The following is a 25,325-nucleotide window of genomic DNA, read 5'->3' as shown; positions in this document are numbered from 1 at the left end:
TAATAGAATGGTGATCACAGTATTCTACCTGGAGCAAATTAGGCTCTGGTATTATGAAGATCCTCTTACAATCATTCTCTTATTGAAAATTCACATTGAACCATCACCCATCAATCATACAATTCCCCCCCCCCCCCTCTCTTTCCTTCTGCTCTCTTTCTTGCTCTTCTACTCTTCCTTCCTTCCTTTCTTTCTTTCTTTCTTTCTTCCTTTCTTTCTTTTTTTTTCTCACTCCCTCTCTCCTTTATTTCCTTCTTATAATCTCTGGTTCTTTCTTTCCCTACCATCTCTACTATCTCTCTTCCTCTCCCATCCCCCTTCTTCCACCTGTCTCTTATCCATTCTCACCATTCTCTTCATAGGACAAGCATCCGTCTGACCTACAGGAAGATGAACTTGAGATTCTGGTGGTCAAGATGGTCAAATCAATCTCAGATCTAAAGAAACAGGTGATTATCTGGTTTAATATTGGAAGATATCACTGGGATAGTGTAATAAAAGTAGATTATCCTAAAAGATGGTATTTTGGGGGACAGTGCCAGTGATCCGTGAATCTTTCATCAAAATTCAAAGTATGTTGTGATTAACTCTATGTGATTAATTTAATTGAAATTTATGTTTGATATTATTTGTTCATATTGTGGTTTATTGAAAAGTCAGAAGAAAGTAAAGATGAAACATAAGTGATAAAAAGAACCAATGATTATGCTCAATTTTGTTTTTTTAAATTCAGTTTCTTGAAGAGTTGAAAGCATGCATGAGCCTTCCTGGCATAGCAACAAATTATACAAACTATACCCTTTTTCCACAAGCAGTCATTAGCTAATCCAAATAATTTCTTTGATAAGCTATGTCAAATGGATAAAAAATATATAGATTAGATCTGATGGAATATCATTAACCTTAGATTTATTAAAGGTGTGTGAGAATGGTCCATATTTCAAGAAATTTTAGCTTATTTAATAATAACATAATTGCCATTATAATAGGTTTAAGGAAAATAATATTATACTAACAATAGCGATGATTATTATGATAATGATTACAAGAATAATAAGGCTTACAATAATAATGATAACATTGATAATTATAACAATACATAGACCGTAGTGTGTTTAAAATAATTCTGAGGCACACATTTGTTATGACCCTGGCTTTTGCTTCAATACAGAAATGAATATGACCTGATATCACCACAGCATGGTGAAATGAACCTTTGTGTATGTGTATACACATGTATATGCAGTATCGATGAATGATATTATTTTGTTATATCTCTCGTCAGCTTCAACACACAGCCCTAGATCATGCATCAGAAGTCTTCAAGGTCGGGGATGACCACAGTACCATCCATAAACTAAAGGAAGTAGCCACTCAGGGACAGGTCGATGCCGTTCAACAGCTTACCGTTAGGTTCCATGACTATGCTGATCAAATTAGAGAAGTAAGGCAATCTTCTTCATCCTCTTAAGGTTTTTGTTGTGATCCTCTCCAAACATTCATAATTGTTTTCTATTCAAGAGACATTTTTAAGCTTGGAATCATACATGTAAATTGCAGCAATGCACAGAAAGCTAAATTCTGACAATGGATGATTTTAAGTTGGTGTTGTGAGTGTGAATACAGGCATCCTATAAAACCAACTTCAACATAGATTAGACTGGTGTGTTGGCTCAGTTGGTAGAGCTTCTGTCTCACAACCGGGAGGTCGGGGGTCCAAACCCCGGCCGCATCATACCAAAAGACGTTAAAAGATGGGAGTTGCTGCTACCATTTGGCGTTCAACGATTAAAGGGATAGAGCCTCGTCGATCTGGCGCTGCACAGCGGCTGCCGGGCACCCAATCAATTGGGCAAAGCAAATTTTCAGAGTATTTCATTTCATGTGTATTTCGAACAATAGATATGGATTGCTTACGTAGTGTAGTGTAATTTTATGTAATTAAAACTAGATGAAATAACATTACCATGGTAACTATGGTCCACAATCAATAGAAATCAAGTATCTCATGAAGTTGAATTGGATGTAAAATATACCATAATAACCTTTTTATGCAACAAGCCCTGTATATCACACTTCGGGGAAGAATATTTAACATTAAAATGAACAAAATCCATGTTCTTTGTGCATTTTTTGTCTATCTCCTGAACATCTTAAACCGCTCTTAAAGGTATAATTGGGATACTACACTATTTGATTTTATTGTCTCAGCCAAATGATTGTGTGTCTTGTTATTATAAAGGTTTGTAGATTACTTGGCCATGTATCCAGAATAGCTCCACTGACCATCAGTTGTGATCATGCAGAGAATAGTGTAGCCACACTGGACACACAGGTAAGTGGACAGATAACTATTTTTTTATAACTATTTTTTTTATTTGTCTCTCACACATAGGGGGGGGGTGAAGCCAAGGGGTGGGAATGTTGATTGTGGAATGGTATGATACTGTTTTAACTTCATGAAACCATGCATGAAAATTAATTCAATAACTCAGATATGGAGTATTTTGAGGCATGGACAGTTAGGTGCAACAGAAACAGGTACATAAAGCTAAGACTGGATGAAACATAGTCAAGAAAGGGTGTCTTTTTTCTTAGGCATTTCACTGCTTGTTCAAATCGAGGAGAAAATAAAGTTAAAGATCTGCTATCATTTCCAAGATGTTATAAAAGATTGATAAAAGGATTTGATGATTAATTTTATCAATGCGATGCACTATTATTTTGTTATGTATCAAAATATATCTGGTCACTGAAATGGTATATAATTGCATCTTGGTCTAAATCAGGGTGATCATATGGCTTTTGAGACCACTCATTTTATTCCTGAATTTCAAAATATATAAATTACTATTTCTCCCTTTCTCATCAAATACAGCTTACAGGAGCCGCAATCACTCTGGCAATGAACCATAATAGTAAAATAGCTCGAGAGAATCTGGACGTCTTTGCGGATACCTGGGAAAGTCAAATTAACGACCTTAGTACATTAGTCAAGGAGGTCAACGACTGCTGTGTTGGCAAAACAAGTGAGGATTTAAGTATTACACTTAATATATAACTCTATTTTGTCCTTTTGTTACAATTTACTACTTACAGGGAGTATAGCTTGGTATCATTCAGTGATAAAGTTGCCAGAATAAATGAGGTTGCACTTATCTCTAGGAAAATTTAATTTATGAGTCTTCCAAAGGAAGACAGCATAGATATATATTTTCATCTTTTTTCCAGTTCTGAAAATTGATATCTTGTTTTCAATATACTCCAGGTAATCAGTTATTGTTTTGGACTAATATTTATTGAGCTCTTTCTTTTTTATCATTCTACTCTTCTTTCTATCATTTTCTTTATGATATTTTCTTCCTCTTATATTTTCTTTCCTACATTAATCTTTTGTATTAAAAATTTATATTATTTAAAAATATATATTTTTTCTCTCCAGACAACAAACAAGTATATCTCTCTCTTCCTAGGCCAGGGGTAAGCTATCTCTTTGTTAATTGGTCTTTTGTCATTCCTGTGTCGTTGTTACCTCTTTTCTTTGTTTAATGCCTTTCCTCTTCTTTCCACTTTCCATCTTCTTAAGAGCAGGCTACTGTAGTTGAAAGTTTAGACTAATTTTTTTTTTATCTTACCTCATTTTCAAAAGCTTTTGAAGATGTGCTATGTGTGTGTCTGTTGTTTTTCACTTTAGAAATAGCTTTAATAAATTGTGTAAATGGGTTTTAGCAGTGTATCAATCAGATGTAGTTGACTATGTTTGGGGCTAACTTTTAACATCACCATTTTTAGTACACAATTGTAATTGGACACTGCTACAAGCTGATGGTGATTTTAGGTTAATCTATGAGAACACAGCTATACAAATATTTTGTTTGTTGATGTGTCCCTTTGAGTGCTGCTCCTTCATAAATATCAAAATTCTGACCACTTGTCCATTCCGTTGAAATATATGTAATATACACTGTAATAACGAAATGTATTTACAAAATTAAACTTCTAATTTCTAATTAAAATGCTTTCAATTAGCAAAACTTTTGAATTTTACATAAAACCAACACAAACCAATCAAAATTTTAAGCTGTTCAGTGCTTTTGTAACTGTTCAACAAAAAGCTTTCCTGTCATAAAAGAAATAGACTCTTGGTTTGACATTGTGAAAATGAAAATACATTTGCATAACCAAATATTTTATTTAGATAACTGATCACATTTATATCTATTCTATTACCCCAAATGCTTTTGATTGTATGTGTTGATCCTCGCTTTTCTTTTTATTTGGCATATGAAATACTTCATTACATCTGAAATATTTAACCCAAGTTCTTGTAATCTTCATGCCTTTTCAAGCCAGATTTGTTCATAACATAGGCAAAAAATAAGTCTTTATCAAATATTGAATTTCTGTTTTGAATGCATTCTTATGATTGCAATTGTAGAATTATTCAATATTATTTATTCAGTGCTTTGTGTGTGACTGTCTCGTAGCATAATATACTTGTCTGTCTTTAGTGTTTTGTTGCTTTTTTTCCGCTCAAAGTTTGCGTGTATTTGCTTATTAGAAAATAATAATGCTTACAAACTTGGATATTGAAATTCTAAGCATTTACAATATAATTTGATGTAAGAAATTCTATACATTTACAATATAGTTTAATGTAAGACAATAATACCATGAGTGCCTTCATTTATTGTTATCGTTGACAAATTAGAACTTTTTTATTAAGAACAATCATAAATGTAAATAAAAAGGATCTCCATCTACCCAAATCCTATTGAAAAAAGCAAGGTTCAAAAGAATATATTCACTGCAGCCAGTTAAAAACTGCAGAAACAAAAATGTAGCTTCAGGTAATTGTACTAAAATTGAGGTTAACGTGTGTCTGATTACACGCTGTAAATGCAGCCTGGGGACTCTCTTTTATTTAGTTTACTATTTCCTCTGTACAAATGTTTAGTTTTAAATTACAAATATCACCTTTCTTGACCTATTCATTCACATTATATGTAAATAGAATGACCTGTTGGCCCCTCATGTATGCAAAAGACAACCCATGCTTGTAATCATGACATTTCAACAGACCCTAAGTTTGCCTTTGGCATGTTATGCATAAAAATGATTTATTTTGGCAGCTGGTTTTTCGACAGCTAGACAGAATGGTTGGCAACCACATTATGAGACAAGTTTACAAAAAGACTTTTATGTCTGGAAATGTATTATATATTTTTGCAACCCCCCCCCCCTAAAAGAATATTGTATGAAAAAAAAATCCTAGTCTTGTTGATCAAGACTTCATTTATACTTTCTCTTTTTTGTTTCTATGAATAATCCTGTTTTGTAGTGTGTTACTGTTTGCTGTCTTTTTTTTTTTGCTGATATGTGTACTTTATTTGAAATTTTTATTCATTTCTTTGCACTTTTTAGGCTGATATTGTAAGTATTCCACGATACCTGCTTTTCATATTCGTATGCATACTTGTCACCATATCTCATTTACCATACTGCATTTTTCATCACATGTATTTATTTTTCATTCTGAAATTGAATTTTCACTCTTTTATTACATGTATACCATAAGACGTGTGTTATGGAGCATGCTCAGAAAGGCATGGGTGAATTTATAATGGTATTATTAACACTTGATGGATTCTGGCATATTCCCTTCTCACCACAGAATAAGAAATCATTTCTGAATGGAAACCATAGAAACGATAAGCCTGTAAATAATAAGCTGTTTTGGAACTTAATAAAGGGAAAAGAGTCATATATTTCAACGTTAATACTCAATTCATTATCAACTAAATTCTGCTTCTATTCTAAACAATACTCTTCTTTTGATGTAGAAAATGATTGATATATTGATCATTGTTTTGAACTCCGAGAACATGTCACATGCTTTTAAACAATAATACTAGGTATCTGTCATGGCATTATCATAAGTATAATGTCATATTATATATAAATCTATTGTAAACATAATTATTCCTAATGAATAAATAATATTTCATCAGCACTCCTCATTGGCTACCATTAAATGTACATTGCTTTAAAATATGTTTTTATTTGAGTTTGTCTATATTGGAAAGGAAATTGGTTCAAAATTTGGATTAGGATACCGTTGGTCATCGTTTTTTTAATGATAATTCCATTCCTTTCTTATTGACTTTCCCCTTTTTTTCTCTTAATATTATATTGATAGTAATAATACATTTGGATTCAGGATTAATGTCCTCACCTGTTTAGATAAATATTAATAATTAATACCAAGGCCTAAAATCTGGGTTTTATTACTAAAATATTTTTAAGCAGGATTCATTTGACATTTTTATTTAATTTCATCTTTTATCGGTTCTTTTATTGCCATTTCATCGTGACATTTGATGGTTTTCTTTACATGCTGTAACCCATCTATTGACCACTATTGAACATTCCATGCTACATTGATCTCATATTGAGCTGCATCTTCAATCCAGTTTTACACATACTTTTATTTTCTTGTTAACATTGTAAAGCTAAAATTTATGACATCTTATCATTTATACCTGTATGAATGAATCATGCATTTGTGTTGATTTCTAATCATCAGTTTATGACTTCATTTGCAGTTTTGAATGGTACACTGACCCAAAACTCAAATTTGATTTATAACTTTGATGCCTGTCCAGGGTGTTGTCAAATTGTTTGCATATTTTTGGTTAGATCGTCCTCGTGATATGTAATGTGTTTTTCCCTACAGCATCCACCTAAAAGCAAGGTTATAAAACAGTGTATTCTGTCGTAGTTTTAGAATTTTCATATGTATGATCTTGTAGAATGACTGTTGGTGGTTTTTTTTCTGTTTTAATGAAAATGAATATGATAGAAGTTAACAATCTAATAATTAACAATTTTGAAAAAAAGAGATGGGGGGGGGCTTGAAATTTGGTAAGAAATGGAAAAAATATATACAACAGTTAAAAGGAAACCCCTCTCTGAAGGAGAGAGGGATGGAATGAAGAGGAGGAGGAATGGGAAAGAGAAAACTATGAAAAAGACAATTAGAAGAAGATACAATGGTGAAAAAGACAATGATGAAGAAAATGAAATAGAGACTAATACAAAGAAGATAAGAAGACAAGGAAGTAATCAATAAAGAAGATAATTAAGAAGATGATACGGATGAATAAGAAGTACATGTTGAAGGAGGAAGATGCTGTGTAGGAGAGGGAGGGAAGGAGGAGAAGAAGAAGAAGAGGAGGAAAAGGGGTAAAAAATGAAGATGATAGGAAGAGGATGTTGCTTGTGAAAGGTTAAGTGAAAATCGAAGCAGAATATCGTTATTAATAAGACTTCATACATTAACGTACCATTTTATTGAAGTTCTCAGCTTGTTCATACTGACAATTCATATTCCATCGCGATTTGACATTTTTCTTAAAATGTGAATCTGGTAAAAAGAATACAAACATTTAAGGGAGCAAAATTCATCATTCATATTTTGAAATACTTCACATTGCATTGCATTGATCCATTCTTTCCATTTGCCATGATCATATGGGAGCACCCACTATTAATTAGCTGGTCAATAGAGCATTGTTAATGTTTATTAATGAATGCATTAAGCTCCTATATGGCCGTATCTTTTTTAAAGCAGGCTGTATTGTGGGATAGGCTGGGTCTGTAAAATTGACAAAGAATAAATGAAGCGTAGCAAGAAATAATTATACACAATAATAGGCATGAATATAATGCAACATCATTTATCACAAATAATATTATGCTAGGTTGTCACTGGCTATTACATTAAGAATTTGCCTTTGAGATTTTGTCAAAAACTGGATTAATGCATTTAATTGCTTTCTTTGCTTTCAATTACTGTAAAAAAAATTGTTTCAATTTATGGTATATCACTTCAGCTCTCTCTATTTGTTGAAGGAAAAATCTGCAACAAAAAATGACTGATTTTTTTTCTAAATCACATACCTTGATATTAACAAGTAAAGCATGAATTCATCTTCAAATCTTGTCATCATCACAGGCATCAGAACTTCAGAATCAAAAGATGTACATTAGACCATGTAATTTCTTCCAATATGAGCTGTTTTATGGCACCATTCAGGCTGAGAAGGGTTGTCGCTCTGTCTGTTAATCAGAATATGAATTTATGAAGTATCATTGTGTTCCAATGATAAAAATAATAATAGATATAATGCATTTCTTGCAAACCTTTGCTTCCTTTTACATCCTTGAAAAGGCAGCAATATATGTCTTCCTTTGCACCATCTTATTGCAGCATTTCTTTCTCCATGTGACGTCTTGATTTATATCCAATATATCTGGTTACGAGCTCATGATATATTTGCATTTCACTAACATGCTAATCTTGCATTCCATTTGTGTGTGTCTATGTATCTATACCATTCCACTCAAACAGAAACATGGTACCACTGCCAAAGCTGCTAAACCGGTCAAGCTGGATTCTCAGGTAAAAATGGGTTATTTTTAAAAAGGGATTATGGTCTGCTAGGTTGAGAAATAACGTGCAAAGAAATTTTGGGAAAGATGCCCTTTAGTTTTGAGGACAAGATTATCTTCCAATTCCTTGCTATTTTTTATGGAAAAGAAAAAAATAGCTGCCATGCTCTGGCGAAGTGATATATTCCCATTGAATGCATCTATAATTGCAGCCATGCCTTTTTCACTTTTAAACATGTAGCATTTTGAGATACAAGGTTTGTCGCCCTAGTATTGTGATATTCATGAAACAAATTTAATTTAAATCCTCTCCACAAGGTAGCAGGTTAATTATCAATTACTAACTGAAATATGAAAAGTTTTGGGGGATTTTCATATATCAACCATACAATCAGAATGATGTATAACCCTTTAAGGATGGAGATATGTTTGAATGGGTTTCAAATAATGAAGTAACAATTTTTTAACCCCAGGAAAACACATAGGCCTCCTATTTGGCTTGCAATATTCAAATCTCATTTAAAGTCCATTCTAAAATTTTAGACAGCATTTAAAAACATCATGTAGCTGGAAAGTTGTTTCATAAAGCTGTTCGCAAGTTGAATATGAGTTTAGGTGAATCCGGTGATCCTTTCTTATTTACATTGTATAACAGGAGTGAACATTCTATAATTCGAAAAAAATCTTGAACAGCTTTGCATTCAGAAGACTATTACCAACAAGAAGTTTATTAAATACCAATAGGTCAGATTTCAACTTCATTTGAAGTGAGTACAAATAATTGAGTATCTAACTGAGCACAAGAAAGGGTTTAGGCAACACCCAGGTTAATTTTTCTCAGGCTAAGTTGGTATTAAAGTTAGGACTTTACCACATTATGAAATGCCATTCTCAAATTTGCCATCTCCCAATTATTATCATAATTCTTTACCTTCCTGTATGACCATTCATAAGTATTTCATTGTAAAGGATAATATCATGTTTGTTGTCATTTCCGTGATGACTTTCAACAGTATGTGGAATTCTTCATTCTAAAATTACCCATGCATATTTACATGTATATCAGGGGGGCGTTTCATCAATATTTTCGTCCGACAAGTTGTCAGATCTGACAACTTTCCTGGATTCTGATTGGTTGAGAAGCACTGTTACTATAGTAACTGTCGGATAAAACAGGACTTGTCGGATAAAACGTCTGACAAGTCCTTTCATGAAACGCTCCCCTGGTGCTCCTTTCAAATCTCTCAAATTTGTCAGGAGTAACTTTTGTTCAAAAAGTAATGTATTCAATCTTAATTGAGTTGTCAAGCTATTTTTTTACAGCACATTTTCTTTGTAAAAAGTGAAATTCTCCACATTGTGCTTCACGATGCTGTGATTATTTATAATTTTAAATAAAAACTATCTGGTGTTCCATGATGATCATAGCTAACATTAAAAAAAACAAATACTTAAATACAAAAGCATTGGACTATTAAGCTTTTATTTGAGAAATTGAACAATTTCCCAAATATTGCAAGTGCAAAATTACCAAACCTTGTAGGGATGCTTGAAATATTAAACTTGAAAAGATTTAAATTCATCCATAAGCCTATCGTTATTGCAATTGTAAAAAAAAACAGTCACCATATTCAATGCTTGCATAGCGTGATTGCATTTTTATTTGGGGGGGAGGTGGTAGGTGATTGATGATTTGAGATTTTAAACTTATTACTAATCAATGTCAATTTTCTGAGAGCTTTTATTTCAGAACTGCTATTAATTTTTTCTCTCGTGCTCAATTTTCACACACCTGTAGAACATATTATTTTTTGTGTACTTCTTCAATTTGAAATTATAATTTGATATCACGTATGGCTAATCTTTCAGGAACAAGCAAAGATTGCAAAGGTTGGGTTAGAGGTCAAACTTCTTACCTCTGAGGTAGATGCAGAGACAGAGAAATGGGAGGACCAAGCCAATGATGTCGTGAAGAGGGCCAAGAACATGTCAAGTATGGCCTATGCTATGTATATGTTCACAAGAGGGGAGGGATCACTCAAGACAACATTAGACCTCTTCAAGCAAGCAGAGGTGAGAACAATGGTGGTGGTCATGGTGGAGATGGTGATGATGACATTAATTATGATGATGATAACGCTGAAAACGTCAGTGAAGATGTTAATGGTAGGGGTGTTGATGATCATGATACTAATGATTATGATGGTAGTGGTGGTGATGATGATGATGGGATTGCTGATGTTGATAAAAATGGAGATAATCACATTTATGCTAAAATTGGAGATAACATTATATACTGGTAATGCTTTAAGTATCACCTTGCTTTTTGCATAATTTTGATAATTTATGCAACATTGATGGTCATAAGCATGCAGTAAAGTACATGATAAATTGATTAGCTACTCTTTAAAAAAAAGTTGAGCATGTTGATGCTCCTGCCAAAAGAGATCCGAATTTTCATATTTTTATATAGTGATCTGATTCATTTCTATCTCTCTTCTGTTTTAAAATGTCTTTTCAGTATTTTGCTGAAGAGGGTAATAAGCTCTTCCGATCAGTCCGTGAGTTTGTTGGTCAGGTTCCAGACTGTCAGCTTAGGAATGAACTGATGATGTACTTAGAGCAGATCCCATCACACTGTCAGCAGCTCAACTTCACTACCAAGTCACCATCAGCAGGAAAAGCCAGTACATTCAATAAGGTAAGATTGGACACTGGATGATCTTAAGGTCAGTGTTGCCCTTTTGGTGTCGGTTTTCATCAGAACATCACCAAACTTAAAATGTACCTGGTCCTGATGGGTGTTCCATAAAGCTTCTTTTTTTTGTAAGTTACAAGTGGTTTCATAAATGACTGTTGTTCCTTTTTTGTGTCAAGTATAAATATACACAAGCTTTTTGGTGATGTTGATTTGGTACCTAAGAAAGGATCACCAGTAAAGTGGTTCGTAACTTATGATAGCTTTATGAAACTCCTACTTGGTCCTGGGATGGATCTTGTGAGATGTTGAGCTATCGGTGTACATGTAAATCTACATGTACATCAGGGCCAGTGACACGATGCTTAGCAATGAATTGCAATTATGAAAGAACACTTCTGATTGGTTCCTGGTCAGTATTTTGCATCAGATTAGCGATTGATCGCTAATCTTTATGTTACGGAGCCCAGGTGTTTAGAGATACAGAAGAATTCTGAATTCTGCTTCCAACATCAACACAAAACTTAAATTCACCATTACCTCAGACACCTATCATCACTACCATCAATATCACCTCTGAGTTCATTACCATCACTTTGGGGGAGGGAGTGTTAATTTTCTGAAATGATACAAATGATAATAACAGTTGGTTGAATTTCTTAATCATTGTCACATTTTAATTATATGTCATTTTTCTGCGGTGTAGAGTCATGTGAAGCCAGAGGATTTTCATTATCTCCAAGAGTGTGAATATTGTAGCTTGAAATTTTCATGAAGGAGGATGACACCTCCCATCAAGAATTTTTGAAGCTTCCATGATCACTGAATTTAATGACACAAAAAACAACATTCAAAAGTTATAAAAACAGCTTAAAGATGTATGGGTCAAACATCTATGGGTACTCCGATACAAGTATTATTGTGTCAGAATGTGACAGTAATCAGAACTTGGTCAATATCCTATCATTTTGAAGAGTCCTCAGTGTACCTAATTTCTAAAGTAAATTACAATCACCATTTCCTAAGCTGTATGTGAGAAAGTTTCTTCCACGATCCATTGTCACAATTAGGCACTCTGAATTTCTGTTAAATCAATTGTATTATTTCTCTCTTTATGGTTTTCCTCCATAGGTTGACTGTACGATTCAAGAAACCAAGAGTCTACTTCTTTGTATTGTTAGAATAGTTCCTATATGTTACTCATTATCTTCAAAGGTGAGGTTATATATATTTATATTTGTTTATTCAGTTGTATTTATTGGAACTGTGCAAGCATATTAGACACATGACAATCTTAGGTTAAAAGAATGCACTACAAGAATAAGCAGATTAATTTTATATGTTCTGTATCATATTCCCTGTTGGAAATGAAAAAAAATATTTGAATTTGAATTAAACTTTTACTTCCAAACAAAATAGATGACACAATCAACTTTTACAGGTTTAAATCATGATACATTCATTTATGGCATGTTGCAGTTCAGAAATTATTTTTTTGCATTTATATTATCAGAGTAAAGTGCTTTTAAAGTTGCTAATATATTTGGCAGAAAATTGAAGTCTCAAAATATTGTGTTGTGATTTGTCAGTGATGGTTATTGTTTTCATGCAGAAGTGATTCCTTGCAAAACTATATATAAGGATATGGTCATGTGTATTTTTATTATAAGGTAACCTCTGATGGCTTACATATTGTATTAATGTTGAACATTCTCACCCCCCTCATTCTTTATTTTTAGTACAATGTGTCCACCCCAAACTCCCCCATCTCCCGATGGAGAAAACCGCCCCAAATGATGGATCTCCATAGCAACAGCTCGGACATGGACTCACCCCTCAGTCAAAGCTCTGGCTTTATGAGTGACGGATCCATCATGAGGGTGCAGAAGACACTCCACAAAATGAACTCTTTTGATAGACTCTAACACAAGCCCCATCGACCCAAACTCACAGAGGGAGTAATCAGTCATTAATGGAAGAGTCTTGCCATTGGAACTGTATTGGACACTCGTGTAATTTTTATCCAAGTGAATGGAATTTGTGAGCATTTTTACCTTCATGTATTACCAGTTCCTGATCACCACGTCTCTATTGTCATGTTTTACTATGCATACACCAGGTGTTGATATGTCAGGATGAACCTCTGGAAAGCTATTGTGGTGCTTCAGAGAGTTGTATGTTTGTAAACTATGCATAGGGTTTGCACATGTGTTGAGGGTGTACTACTGGAAAAGAACAAATTGTCTTGGAGCCATTATTTCGTCAGACACTGGATAGACAAGACCTGCACCCACCTAATGTACCTTTTCCTTTTTGTAATTAAAAATGTCCAGTAATCATCAAATATTAAAACATGATTAGCATTTTATGAATTTAACTTCTCATATGACCATCCCAATGAACTTGAGCAAACAGCAGTATTCATTTTGAATCGTGAATAATGTACTCTCTTAAATTATTGCTAATGTGTTGGTGCTGTCTTTAGTGTTGATTTTTATCATCATGTGATAAATTCAAGATTAAGTGGCATTCTTTGCCGTATAAATCTTCTGTCATCCTTTGGGATTACTGAAAATAATTTAACTATCAAGCATTTGTTTTCTCTGTTGGGGTTGTTTTTATTCAATGATTATGGAGGTAATAAAAAAAAGTATTGATAATAATTAAAAGATTTCAATGTTAATATTTATCATCATGTCCACTTGCATAGTAATTGTATCTTTCATGTCTTATGCTCCGAGTACTTAGATATTTTAACCCAATTAACGTTTCAAATCACATTCAATGAAATATGAAACACAATCAGATGAAATATAAAAGTGATATTTTCTTATATTTGATAAATTACTGTTATGTGCAATCAATCATGACTTTCATGACACCCAAAATGAGAAGCCAATGGAAGCTATAATCTTCCTTAATCTACTTTCAAGTACAATCATGTAAGTCAATTTGGAATCAATTCATGCTTAAACTTCTAAAGGAAATTTTTTGTGACAATATGCAAGGGATACATGGCTCTAAACTATATTTCTACCTTTCTGTTATAGTAAATCAATTTCAAAGCATATTTTCAATAAACGTATAACTTTGCTTTTTTTTTTTTCAGACTAGTATGCTTGTGTATTACATTGATAGGTACTAAGTGATTTCCATTTCCGAGCGATTGTTCTTCATTTTTGTTTTAAGCTGTAAGTGATGAACATTGTACAATGGTTTTACAAGCACAGGTTGTCATTTAATGCAATCCCTCTGCATGGAATAGTAATACTAAGTTTTTCTTTCTGTATTTGAATTTCATTTCTACCTTTCAATCTCTTCTTTCTCCTTGTACTGGTCTTTCTATTTTTTTTTTATTTCTATGTCTCATTCTTTTTCTTCTCCACCCCTTTCTTGTGTTTCTCTTTATTTTTCTCCTACATCTGGTGCTTATTTTCTTCTCATTTTCCTTTCTTTATTGTTTATCTTTTGTATATTCGTTTATAGTGCGACAAAGATACACATGTGGTAATCTTTGATAGAAATTTTGTAAAGATATTGTTGAGCAAAGCTATTGTTTTTCATCAGAAGCCTGTAATTCCCAAAATGAGATGTACAGATAATATATGCATTTTGTTGAATTACTGACTTTATCCTATAGCTTTCAACAACTCAAATTATGATGTTAATTATAGCGGTTCTTCAAGTACAGTTTTAGATACAGTTTTACCTGGATTTTATCATTGTCATATCTGTCGCAAATTCACTGTTTTCATCTGTACATTTCAAATTTAACTTATTTATTGAGATATATAAAAGAGAATTATATTGTGAGTGGCCTTAGTGTGAAAATGGGCCGGCTAAGCAGGTTGTATGTAAGTGGAAAAATGGAAATATTTTGTGTTTGTTCTTGTAAAGTTCTCTCCGTAAACAGTTCATAAAGAGATTTCAAAACCATGTACGTGGAGCAGTGGACTCTGAATAATGATTTTGCAGTGTGTTAATTCTGTGATGCCAGTTTTGTCCTGCCTGCATATCAGAAGTAAGACATAGACGCTGCTTGCGGACAACTGTGACCTCTGCCTCAACACAAATGTTAACCTGAGGTTAAGATTTTGAAATATCATAATTAATTAAAAATAAGGCTGTATTTCATGAAACTTGGACATCAAATTCCTTGACCTGAACTTCATTGGGCCAAGTTATAAAATGCCATTCCTGGTCCAACTTAGGCTATGCTGTATCAAAAACATCAAACCTTAACCAAAGCTTACTAACCAAGATTGTCAATTTCCAGCATAATTTTGAAATTATGTGATCTTTGTTAATTTAGCATCCTGCTTATGTCACTGGGTCAAATAGAAATTTAAGTTGACACTTCAATGTCACAAAGTAAACACTGCTACAATGTCGAATCATGTTATGCAGGCAAGACTGGCAGTGCTACTCCACTTGTCTTACCCTTCCCATCTTCATTTTGAAAGCTCCGTAGTCATGTACATGTATTGATTACAATCATTATACTTGTAATAAATGAAGAACTGCATATGGTGTGTAAAAAGAATATATGTAACCCTTTCTTTGCTCTGAGTGGCACATTTGGCCAAAGTACTGGACTGATAAGCAATGCACCTTTTAATTCCAGTCTTTATTACTTTTGGACATCCCAATTGGACTTACGTTTAGCCCAGTATTCTGCTCTTTATTCCTTTCACATGAATAGTGCATATATATAATATGATATTATTTGTTGTAAGCTGCTTATACTGCATTGCCCTTGTAATGTAACAACATGTTTGTATGCTATTCTGTGTTTATAGTTAAGATTGTAAACTACTGCTATCTATATCGACATTAGTTGCTGTGCATTACTCCACTCTCGTATGTCAAAGATCCCATGCTTGAAGTTGGCTTATAGACTTATGTGTATATTTAGTGTATTGTTTCATTTGTTAAGAAAACGAAGAGAATGTAGTGACTTCCATGCATTTATCTCATAAAACCAAAGACTTCTGATAAATTAAGATGAATTTTGAATAATGTCATGAAGCATTACTTTCACTTTTTTGTGTTGTACATTACAACAATAGTTTGCATTTCATGCTTTTGTTTTCAATGCAAAAAGTAACATTTTATTTACGATGCTACACTATTTTTCACTTCAGCTGCAGATGGAATTCTCATTTATAATTAGAGAGTAAGGATATTATTTTTTCATCCAAGAAATTTGAGAAAAACATCAAGAAATTAGTCTTAAGAATATCTATATATACAGTCGTGCTCAAAATTTAGTGAACTCAACCAGAAAATAAACATATTTAGATATTTTGATAATGAAGTCAGGATGTAAAATATTACATTCAATAAAAAAAATTCTCTAGGCTCGCCGAACATTGTAGTGTCTACACTTAACACTCAGCATGAAGGAGTGTATTTTGTGGTAGGTTTCACTAACTTTTGTGCACCACTGTATATATTATATAGAGAGAGATAGAGATTTACCGTGTTTGTTTTCTGTCTTGTTTAAATTTTTGCAAGGGAAATTTAATTGAAGAATGTGTTGCATTTAACAATACCCACTTTAGGGAAATATTGTAACCATTTATTGAGAAAAAGGGCAAAGAAATAATGTACAATTTCCTGAAGAAAATAAAAATATGCATATCAGATGGACCTGTAATGCAATTTGTACTTTTCTAAAATGTATCTACTTTAATTTATATGTTAAGTGCAACAAATACCTCATACATGTATACATGCTGTATGTTTATATTTTTTTTATGTTATTCATTACTTTAATTCTTATAGTTCCCTTGATACTGCCTAAGCCCTAGTATTCCTGTATCATACAAAGATGTGTTTCTTTTTTTCTTTGTTAAAAACACCCTGTGGACCTTCCTCATTATAACTGAAACTGGACTTATATGATTTTCAGTGTCATCAGCAATTTTCTTTGTACAATCATTTAACAACCTATGCCAAACATTTATTGATATTTTTTTGGTCTTACATTCTGCAATAAAGTCAGTGTTCAGTATGTAGTATGGAAGCTAGACTTATATTACAAAGATTATGATTTCAGACTCTTTTGGTGATTATTTTGGTGACAAGCTGGTCCCCAAAAGTGAGAAACACGTGTTTATCAACCCTCAAGTCTTTTACCTATTTTGTCTGAGGAACTGCTATATATACTATTGATAATTCTTTTTTTCTTTTCAAGTGATTGAAAAGAATACAGGCTTAATAATCACATCAACTGACATATTGTATTAATGTATTTTTTGGCTTGCATATGATGTACCCCAACATACATGTTTCAGACGAGTGTTTGTATTTTAAATACAGTGTCGCGGTTCCCCATTTGCTCCGATGCAATATCTGCACATTAAGGCAAAAATAAAACCTAACCTCCAAAACTATGAAATCCCTATACTGATATTTGCATAATTTTGAAGCAAAAACTATCACAATACTAACACTAACCCCATGCCCTCTAAGATGTGATGACCAGAGCAAATGTTGCAGGAGCATACATCTTTGTCACCTTATATACAGGTTCATTATTTGATCTTAAGAATTAGACTAGAGTGAATTGCAAGTCAAAATAGATTTGATAATTAATGCTGCTTTGCATCCCAGATTACATTCAATTTCATTGATACTGAATCAACTCATAAAATATCATTCCTCAACTTTCATCAAATCTTTCATTATGTCAAAACGTAAGTCTTGATATATATATTTTTTCCAGACTGATTATATTGATGAAGGTGTGATTTCATCAAGATAATTCTTTCCTTTATTTTGGGCCAATTGTTTGGGTGGTTGTGTTTTCTATTGTTGGACAAAATTGGTGTGAAATTTCTTGCTGTGAAATGTACTATGTTTGTCACAAGCCCTTCACCAATGATGAAAATACCTGATTAATCATGACAGAAGAATATTTGTGTACTATAAACAACAAATGTTGCATTACTCTAACTTTATTGTAACTGGTTACCCCCAAATACTTCACAAATGATAAATTGTATATTGTGTCTTACAATTGTGGATGTATACCTTCCAAGAAGTCACCATGAGAGGAAGGTCTTAGAAGATGAAAATTCAGTCAATATTCTGGTTGGCTAAGGGTAGTTCGTGGAATGGATGGACGTTTCTTTGTTGAAGTTGTGTGTACGACAATCAGACATGTTTGTACTTGCTTGTACCAATGATATATTTGATGTGTGACAATGCCTATATTGACAAAAAGTGAATGAATTGGACTCCTATGTACAATTTCAAAAATAAATGTACCATTTCTATCAAAAATGCATTTAAAAATGTTTTCCTGTTTCCTCACTGCAGTGTTTGTCTCTGTCAAAATTTTCATTGCAGAGTTTTGTTGAACACGGTGGCCTCTAAATAATGATACACTTTAACTTTGGTGTAAATCTTTAGCTATGCTATAGGTAGCCAAATGCAACATGATGTGCAATAGATTAGTCTGGCTATCCCTAGAAAGCCACATAAACAAATGAAATTATATAGTGTACACAAAATGCTAATATTTCATTAAACACAAACACAAAAATGTTGTTAGAGCACTTGCAGTCACAATTTATTGCATTTCTTAAACTAGGTTGATTAATATATTGTGGCAACTACCTGAATAGCCTTACTTTCTTTGTATGTAGTAGTGCAAATAGTAAAGTCGGTTCTTGATACATTTCACATGATACATATATTGTGCTCCAAAATGTATATCTAATCACAAGAGAATAGTCATGATATCTGTTAAACAATAGTTAATCAACATTTAAATCACCCTAATTTTTCTTGCTTGATTTAGTTATTCTGTAACCAGATACAAAATTTTGATGAGGTACGTGTGAAAAAGAAAAATGTGTCTTTTCAACCAATGAAATATAGCCTATGTGTGTGCACTTGTAGCACAGTCAGTATGCTATGTTGAATATCCATTATTAATCACCACATGTGAAAATATGACATTACATCTCTTTAATACACAAAATGTCCAAAAACATTGAAATTAGTCAAATCGCTTTAATTTTTCTTGCTATAGATATGCACCTATAGGTACCAAATATGAAATTTAGAATATAAAAATAGTATTATCAACCAAACAATGTACTCATAGTCCCAACAATGTGTACTGATATTCTCTTAATTTACAAAAAAAAACTCTGGAACTTCACCAAAATACACTCAGATTTAATACACTGGAGATTTTAAAGGGGAATGAAACCTTTGGAACAAATAGGCTTGTGTAGAAACAGAAAAATCAAAGAATAAGAATAAAAAAAGTTTGAGAAAAATCGGACAAATAATGAGAAAGTTATGAGCATTTGAATATTGCAATCACTAATGCTATGGAGATCCTCCCATTGGCAATGCGACAAGGATGTGTGATGTCACTGATGAACAACTTTCCCTTTGGTGGACTATAAAATACCCTTAAAATGTCTCTTTTTGCTTTTTCCTATGATGATGCAAACTCTTTATCCATGATGTATTCTTAAAAAATATGTATTACATGCCCTCATGTAGAAAGAACACATGATCTATGGATAGATGTGATAAAAGAGGCAATTCAAGTGAAATATATACTAAAGTAATGGGGAGTTGTTCATCAGTGACTTCACACATCTTTGTCGCATTGCCAATTTGCTATCTCCATAGCATTAGTGATCGCAATATTCAAATGCTCATAACTTTCTCATTATTTGTCCGATTTTCTCAAACTTTTGTTGATCTGTTTCTTTGATTTTTCTGTTTTCACACAAGCTATCTTGTTCCAATGGTTTCATTCTCCTTTAAGAACAAGTGACAAACTTATTTTGAATACACAATAAAATGTTCTATCCATCACTAATATTTTCATACTTTGTTCTCATGACAAACCCTAGTAACTTCACAAATCAGGGGAACCTTACCATTGAAGGTCAAGTCCACCTCAGAAAAATGTTGATTTGAATCAATAGAGAAAAATCACACAAGCACAATGCTGAAAATTTCATCAAAATCGGATGTAAAATAAGAGAGTTATGACATTTCAAAGTTTCGCTTATTTTGAACAAAAAAGTTATATTAACGAGCCAGTTACATCCAAATGAGAGAGTTGATGATGTCACTCACTCACTATTTCTTTTGTTTTTTATTGTTTGAATTATACAATATTTCAATTTTTACGAATTTGACAATTAGGACCTCTTTGCCTGAAGCACAAAATGTTAAAATAATGGAATTCCACGTGTTTAGGGAGGAATGAAACTTTATTTTACATGACAATGACAAGAAAATCAAAAAATTTCATATTTCATACAATAAAATACAAAAGAAATAGTGAGTGAGTGATGTCATCAACTCTCCCATTTGGATGTAACTGGCTCGTTTATATAAATATTTTGTTGAAAATAAGCGAATCTTTAAAATGCCATAACTTTCTTATTTTACATCCGATTTTGATGAAATTTTTAGTGTTTTGCTTGTTGAATTTTTTTTCTCTTTTTATTCAAATCAAGTTTTTGTTGGGGTGGACTTATCCTTTAAGCTAAAAACAACAGTCATCTGGATTGTCAAGTCTAGTTCATGTTCCTCAAAGGTGTTTTTGCATAAATTGTTAGAATGAAATATGAAAACTTATGATTGCTTACACTGGGTAGTAAGATACACAAAAATGTAGGACTAGAAGATACAATGTGCACTACTGCTGATACAGTTTGCTGCCATCTGTTGTCAAAATCAAACCAGGTTGCTACAGCTTGTGACAATATCAAACAAAAATGTTAATCTCAACATTAAAAGCAAACAAGGCACTTATTAAACAGCATAAACGCAATAATTTTCAAAACATACAGAGACAAAAATTGTGAGAAATTCGACAGAACAAAATTATAATAAAATCTAAAAAAAAATTACAGTTGGCATTTGAAAAGGCAGCTTCATACAGCATTCATTTAAAAGTAATGGTAAAACACAGGAGTCAATCAAAGTAGCAATCTAATCATAAAACACACAAAAATATACAAAAGCCAATATGTTTTAATCTACATGAAATAGAGAAAATCTGGTATGATACAAAGATATACAAATTAGAACTTTCAAAAAGTTTTTAATTTAGTCCAAAGTATATTCATGTCAATTCTGGATGTGTTGGAAAAAACTATGTAGATAAAGAAGTGGGCATGGAAATGATTTAATGAAATAAAATTACTCTCAATTTGATATATAATTTCTAGTTGATACATAGAATCCAATGAAATTAAACTATTTAACTTCTTTTAAAAAATCAACTTTTTTCCACAACATATTGCATCATATATCATGTACATGATACAAATTGTATGTGAATTCAAAATAAAAGAACCCAAGTTCCCGATTATATATGAATATAATTTCTATAAGTATAATCTGGCCTTAAAAGAGATTCATGTTTCAACAAAAGTTACGGTTGCACAGACCCTAATTTCATCTTTAAAGGACAAAATCAATTGCATAGATTACATTTATATCTTTGAAGGGAATCTGGTATAACACATCAATCACATCAACAAAATATGTACAAAACATTACATAATATTGAAATTAATAGATGAAAGTGAAGCAGAATGTAAACCTACATTGTTTGTATACTATTATGTAGGCACAGGTGTCTTGTATATGTATTGTCATTCAGATAAAAACATAGTTTGATGGACATTCATGTATGTATAATGTATGCATCTAAAAGACTCCAAATAGTGATATACATGTAAAAATGGAATGTCTTGTAAGAAACAACTGTCATCATCCTATTTTTCTGCTCCAACAAAACCAATGAAATGCTCACAGCTCCATTTAAGACTTTCTTGAATATAATAACTCTAGATTTAATATTGGTCCTTAAATTTATATGTGTAGCTGAGCAACTTTCCTCTCAATATAGTAACAAACATACAATGGTACAGTAATAATAGAATAGAAACATAAAGATGAACAAATATAACCATGCATTACTCTATACTGGATGAGCATTTATGCACATACAGTTGAATTAAAGAGACGATGAGCACTCTCTTTCCCCACGGCTTTCCAAAGTATTTGAGACAATTCACTGGTAATTTTTGTAAATAGGTATAAAATTGTTGGATTCTTTACTGACAAGTCACACACAAAGTCAGACAATAGCTGAACTTTGGAAGTCTCTTGCTTCAAAAGGCAAAACAAATAATGTTACAGGGAGGTACCCTTTGATTGTGGATACAATAAAAGGACAAGGATTAATTACATGTAATTGTTCACTGTAAACAATTTCAGGCAAGTTATCCTCCAAGTACAATATTTTATGAGTGGGGGGGGTTGGCAATAAGTAGAAAAAAAGTGTTCAGATTCCTTGTGAGGTAATTTCTATGCAATATGTTATCACTGAAACTAAATGAAATTTTTAGTATATTTAGAGCTGTATTACCTAATTTAATTTAAAATATCATTTAAACAGAATATCATTTATTACAGAGTAAAAATTTGGCCTATAAATTTTGATGAGTCCTACAAATTATTTTGCATTTGATGTTGAAAAAAATATGAAAAATCAATTCAGTCCAAGAATTTTTATAAAACATGCTGGAAAAACCAGAATGATTTGTCAAATAAAATTGGAAAACTGCAAATTTCTTCCAAGCAATAAAGATTGAAAATATACTGTTAAACTTGCAATTAATGTCATTAGATTACATGGTAATTATATTCAGTTTGAGAATTTAAAAATTCTCATTAAAAAAAACCTATTGCGAACAAGACCTTAAAAGACTACAATCATTGATATGAGTGAGCACACTGTTCAAATTTGAAGTGAATACAGAAAATTCTATTAAAAAATTCTAAGTACCGTACGCAATATGAGGCACTAAATTGACCTTTCTGATTTATCATGCTCAGTTAATATCTACATGTATCCTTAAAAAGAAGTCTAATTCAAAAACAATTTTCTTCTTTGGAAAGGAACTCTTTGATGTGATGCAATAGACTTATATGCAAGTTCATATGTGCTGCAACACATGCAGAGACCTTGACTTTGCCTTTTCCTCATTCACAATTGTGAATACAAACTGCTTCAAGATAAAGGAAATTAATCATCATTATCTCAAGTGACTAATTTGTGCACAGGTTATACAATTGAACTTTTGGTTTCTGATACCTATTTTCAAATTATACATGTATATAATTTCAGTACTCTCTAAAGGTGCCATTGGCACTGTATAAATAAGAATATTTTCATAGCTCATATCATTTATCACTTTTGATTTAAAAAAAACATGTATAGATCCTGGCACTGCCATATTTGCCAATTAAAAAGCTTTCCATACTAACTTCACATATTTAAGCACTTTAGGCAGCATTTTCAAGTTCACTGGCAAAATCTTTACTTGTGCTAAATGTCAACATCAGAATTTATTGCAAGTGACCAGTTAGCATACACCCCAGTGACTACATGTCCATGCATATTACTTGAATATCACAGCAAACATTGCGGTCCAATGACATATTGATTTATCGCAACTGAAAGACCACTTGCATTTGAAGGATTTTGTCAATTCACACGTTCAACAGTGTGTCAATGAAGTGGAAAGATTGTATGTTTGTCAAGATCGCATTGGACTGAAGTAGACACTCTCGATCTATGATGCACGTATCTTTACATTTGTTGTGATCATGTCATTTGAAAGTACAAGCAGTGATTATCAAAGTACATGTAATGATCAGTTCAAAACATCAATTAGATACTCAAGTACACACACGTGCATGTGCACGTAATTCAAATGGTATCAACAATATGTCATTAACAGTACTAACAAAATAGAAATATTGGAATATCCCTATTAACCACTCACTTGGATACATATAAAGAATAAAATAATGACCCTGATGAATTAAAATTATCAAATAAATGCATAAATTCAAATGAAAATAAAAGAGAAATTTATATACCCTAATATTTTAATTTGATAAGCAAAGTAAAGTCAAAATTGTTTATGGGCCAAGGTTGGATAGCCATTACAGAAAAGAGAAAAGCGAAACATGACAAATTTGTGTATTGCAATTACATGCACTTATGGTACTTTCAATATGCCAGTCATACTTAACGCAATGACAAATTGGTGCAATTTATTTCAAGAGAATGCATACCTGTACATGTTAATTGCTCTAATGGGAATGTACATCTATATTCCATGCATTTAGGCCATCATGAAAAATAGTGCAAAATAAATTAAGAAATGAAACCAAGTTCACTTTCTTTATTTTTTCCAATGACATTAATTATCATGAAGGCAGATTTGATGACAAACAAAAACTGGAATGTTTTCAACACTATCTAATTTATACAGCAATGGGGTGTGTGAGTTTGTCATAAATATTCAAATATCATCAGAAAATATTATTTTAATAAAAAAAACTTTTTCATTTGCTGATGTAAAATAAGTATCTGAATGGTACATTTAGGAAGAGTTCCTTCCCCATTTAAGACCAGATAAGAAAAGTCTATCATGACATTAAAAGAATTTTTTTTAAATACGCCACCTAAGAGAAGAAAAAAAGTCATCTCTATAAAAAAATCTTTGCCTCTTGATTTCAAAAGGGGTAAGGGCACTTCTCAAAACAAGAATGCATTGTACACTTCGTTGCAAATGGGGGAAATTTTCCATAGGGGGAGGGGCACATGCTCTAATGTGCAACCCTCCCCCCCCCACCTCCTAAGACCTATAGGCCAGGGGGTGTTTCACATAGATTTAAGTATGACTTAGAGTCACACTTAAATACCGAGTTGCATACGGTATGAAAGGCTTGACCGCATTGGTCAGATCATGTCATGAGGACGCGCACTAATGCGATTCTATCAATAAGATCGCACGTTGCATATCATGTACGTGTCAGCATTTAAGTGTGACTCAAGTCATGATACATCTGAGTGAACACCCCCCCCTACATACATTAAGGTTACACAGATGGCCTTTTGCAGTATCGTCAAAATGAAAACGGCATGCAGCATCGTCAAAATGAAAATGGCATGCAGCTTGGTAAAAATACGTAATTAGGAATATCAGTTTACCTCTACTCACACCTGTCCACGATATTAATGTTTCCTATCCTCTACAGTACATACTTAATAAAAGCATTTATCCAATGAATTCATACACGTACATCATACTTGATA

The 25,325-nt window shown here is 32.5% G+C and overlaps 1 protein-coding gene across 1 annotated transcript in view; it reads left to right on the top strand.

The window, feature by feature from the left end:
* LOC121432088 (alpha-catulin-like) overlaps nt 1-14,016 on the top strand; it is a 43,150-nt gene extending 29,134 nt beyond the window's left edge. The window contains exons 8-18 of the mRNA XM_041629940.1: nt 363-449; nt 1,286-1,444; nt 2,243-2,335; nt 2,879-3,029; nt 3,443-3,480; nt 5,425-5,433; nt 8,414-8,464; nt 10,324-10,527; nt 10,976-11,155; nt 12,284-12,367; nt 12,892-14,016. Coding sequence (XP_041485874.1) covers nt 363-449; nt 1,286-1,444; nt 2,243-2,335; nt 2,879-3,029; nt 3,443-3,480; nt 5,425-5,433; nt 8,414-8,464; nt 10,324-10,527; nt 10,976-11,155; nt 12,284-12,367; nt 12,892-13,077 — 1,242 coding nt within the window. The 3' untranslated portion in view covers nt 13,078-14,016. The remainder of the gene's footprint in view (nt 1-362; nt 450-1,285; nt 1,445-2,242; nt 2,336-2,878; nt 3,030-3,442; nt 3,481-5,424; nt 5,434-8,413; nt 8,465-10,323; nt 10,528-10,975; nt 11,156-12,283; nt 12,368-12,891) is intronic.
* Nucleotides 14,017-25,325: the final 11,309 nt, after the last annotated feature.

The sequence above is a fragment of the Lytechinus variegatus genome, chromosome 1 (assembly GCF_018143015.1).
Source record: "Lytechinus variegatus isolate NC3 chromosome 1, Lvar_3.0, whole genome shotgun sequence".
NCBI classification, from domain to species: domain Eukaryota; kingdom Metazoa; phylum Echinodermata; class Echinoidea; order Temnopleuroida; family Toxopneustidae; genus Lytechinus; species Lytechinus variegatus.
This window is presented reverse-complemented; position numbering and strand designations above follow the sequence as displayed.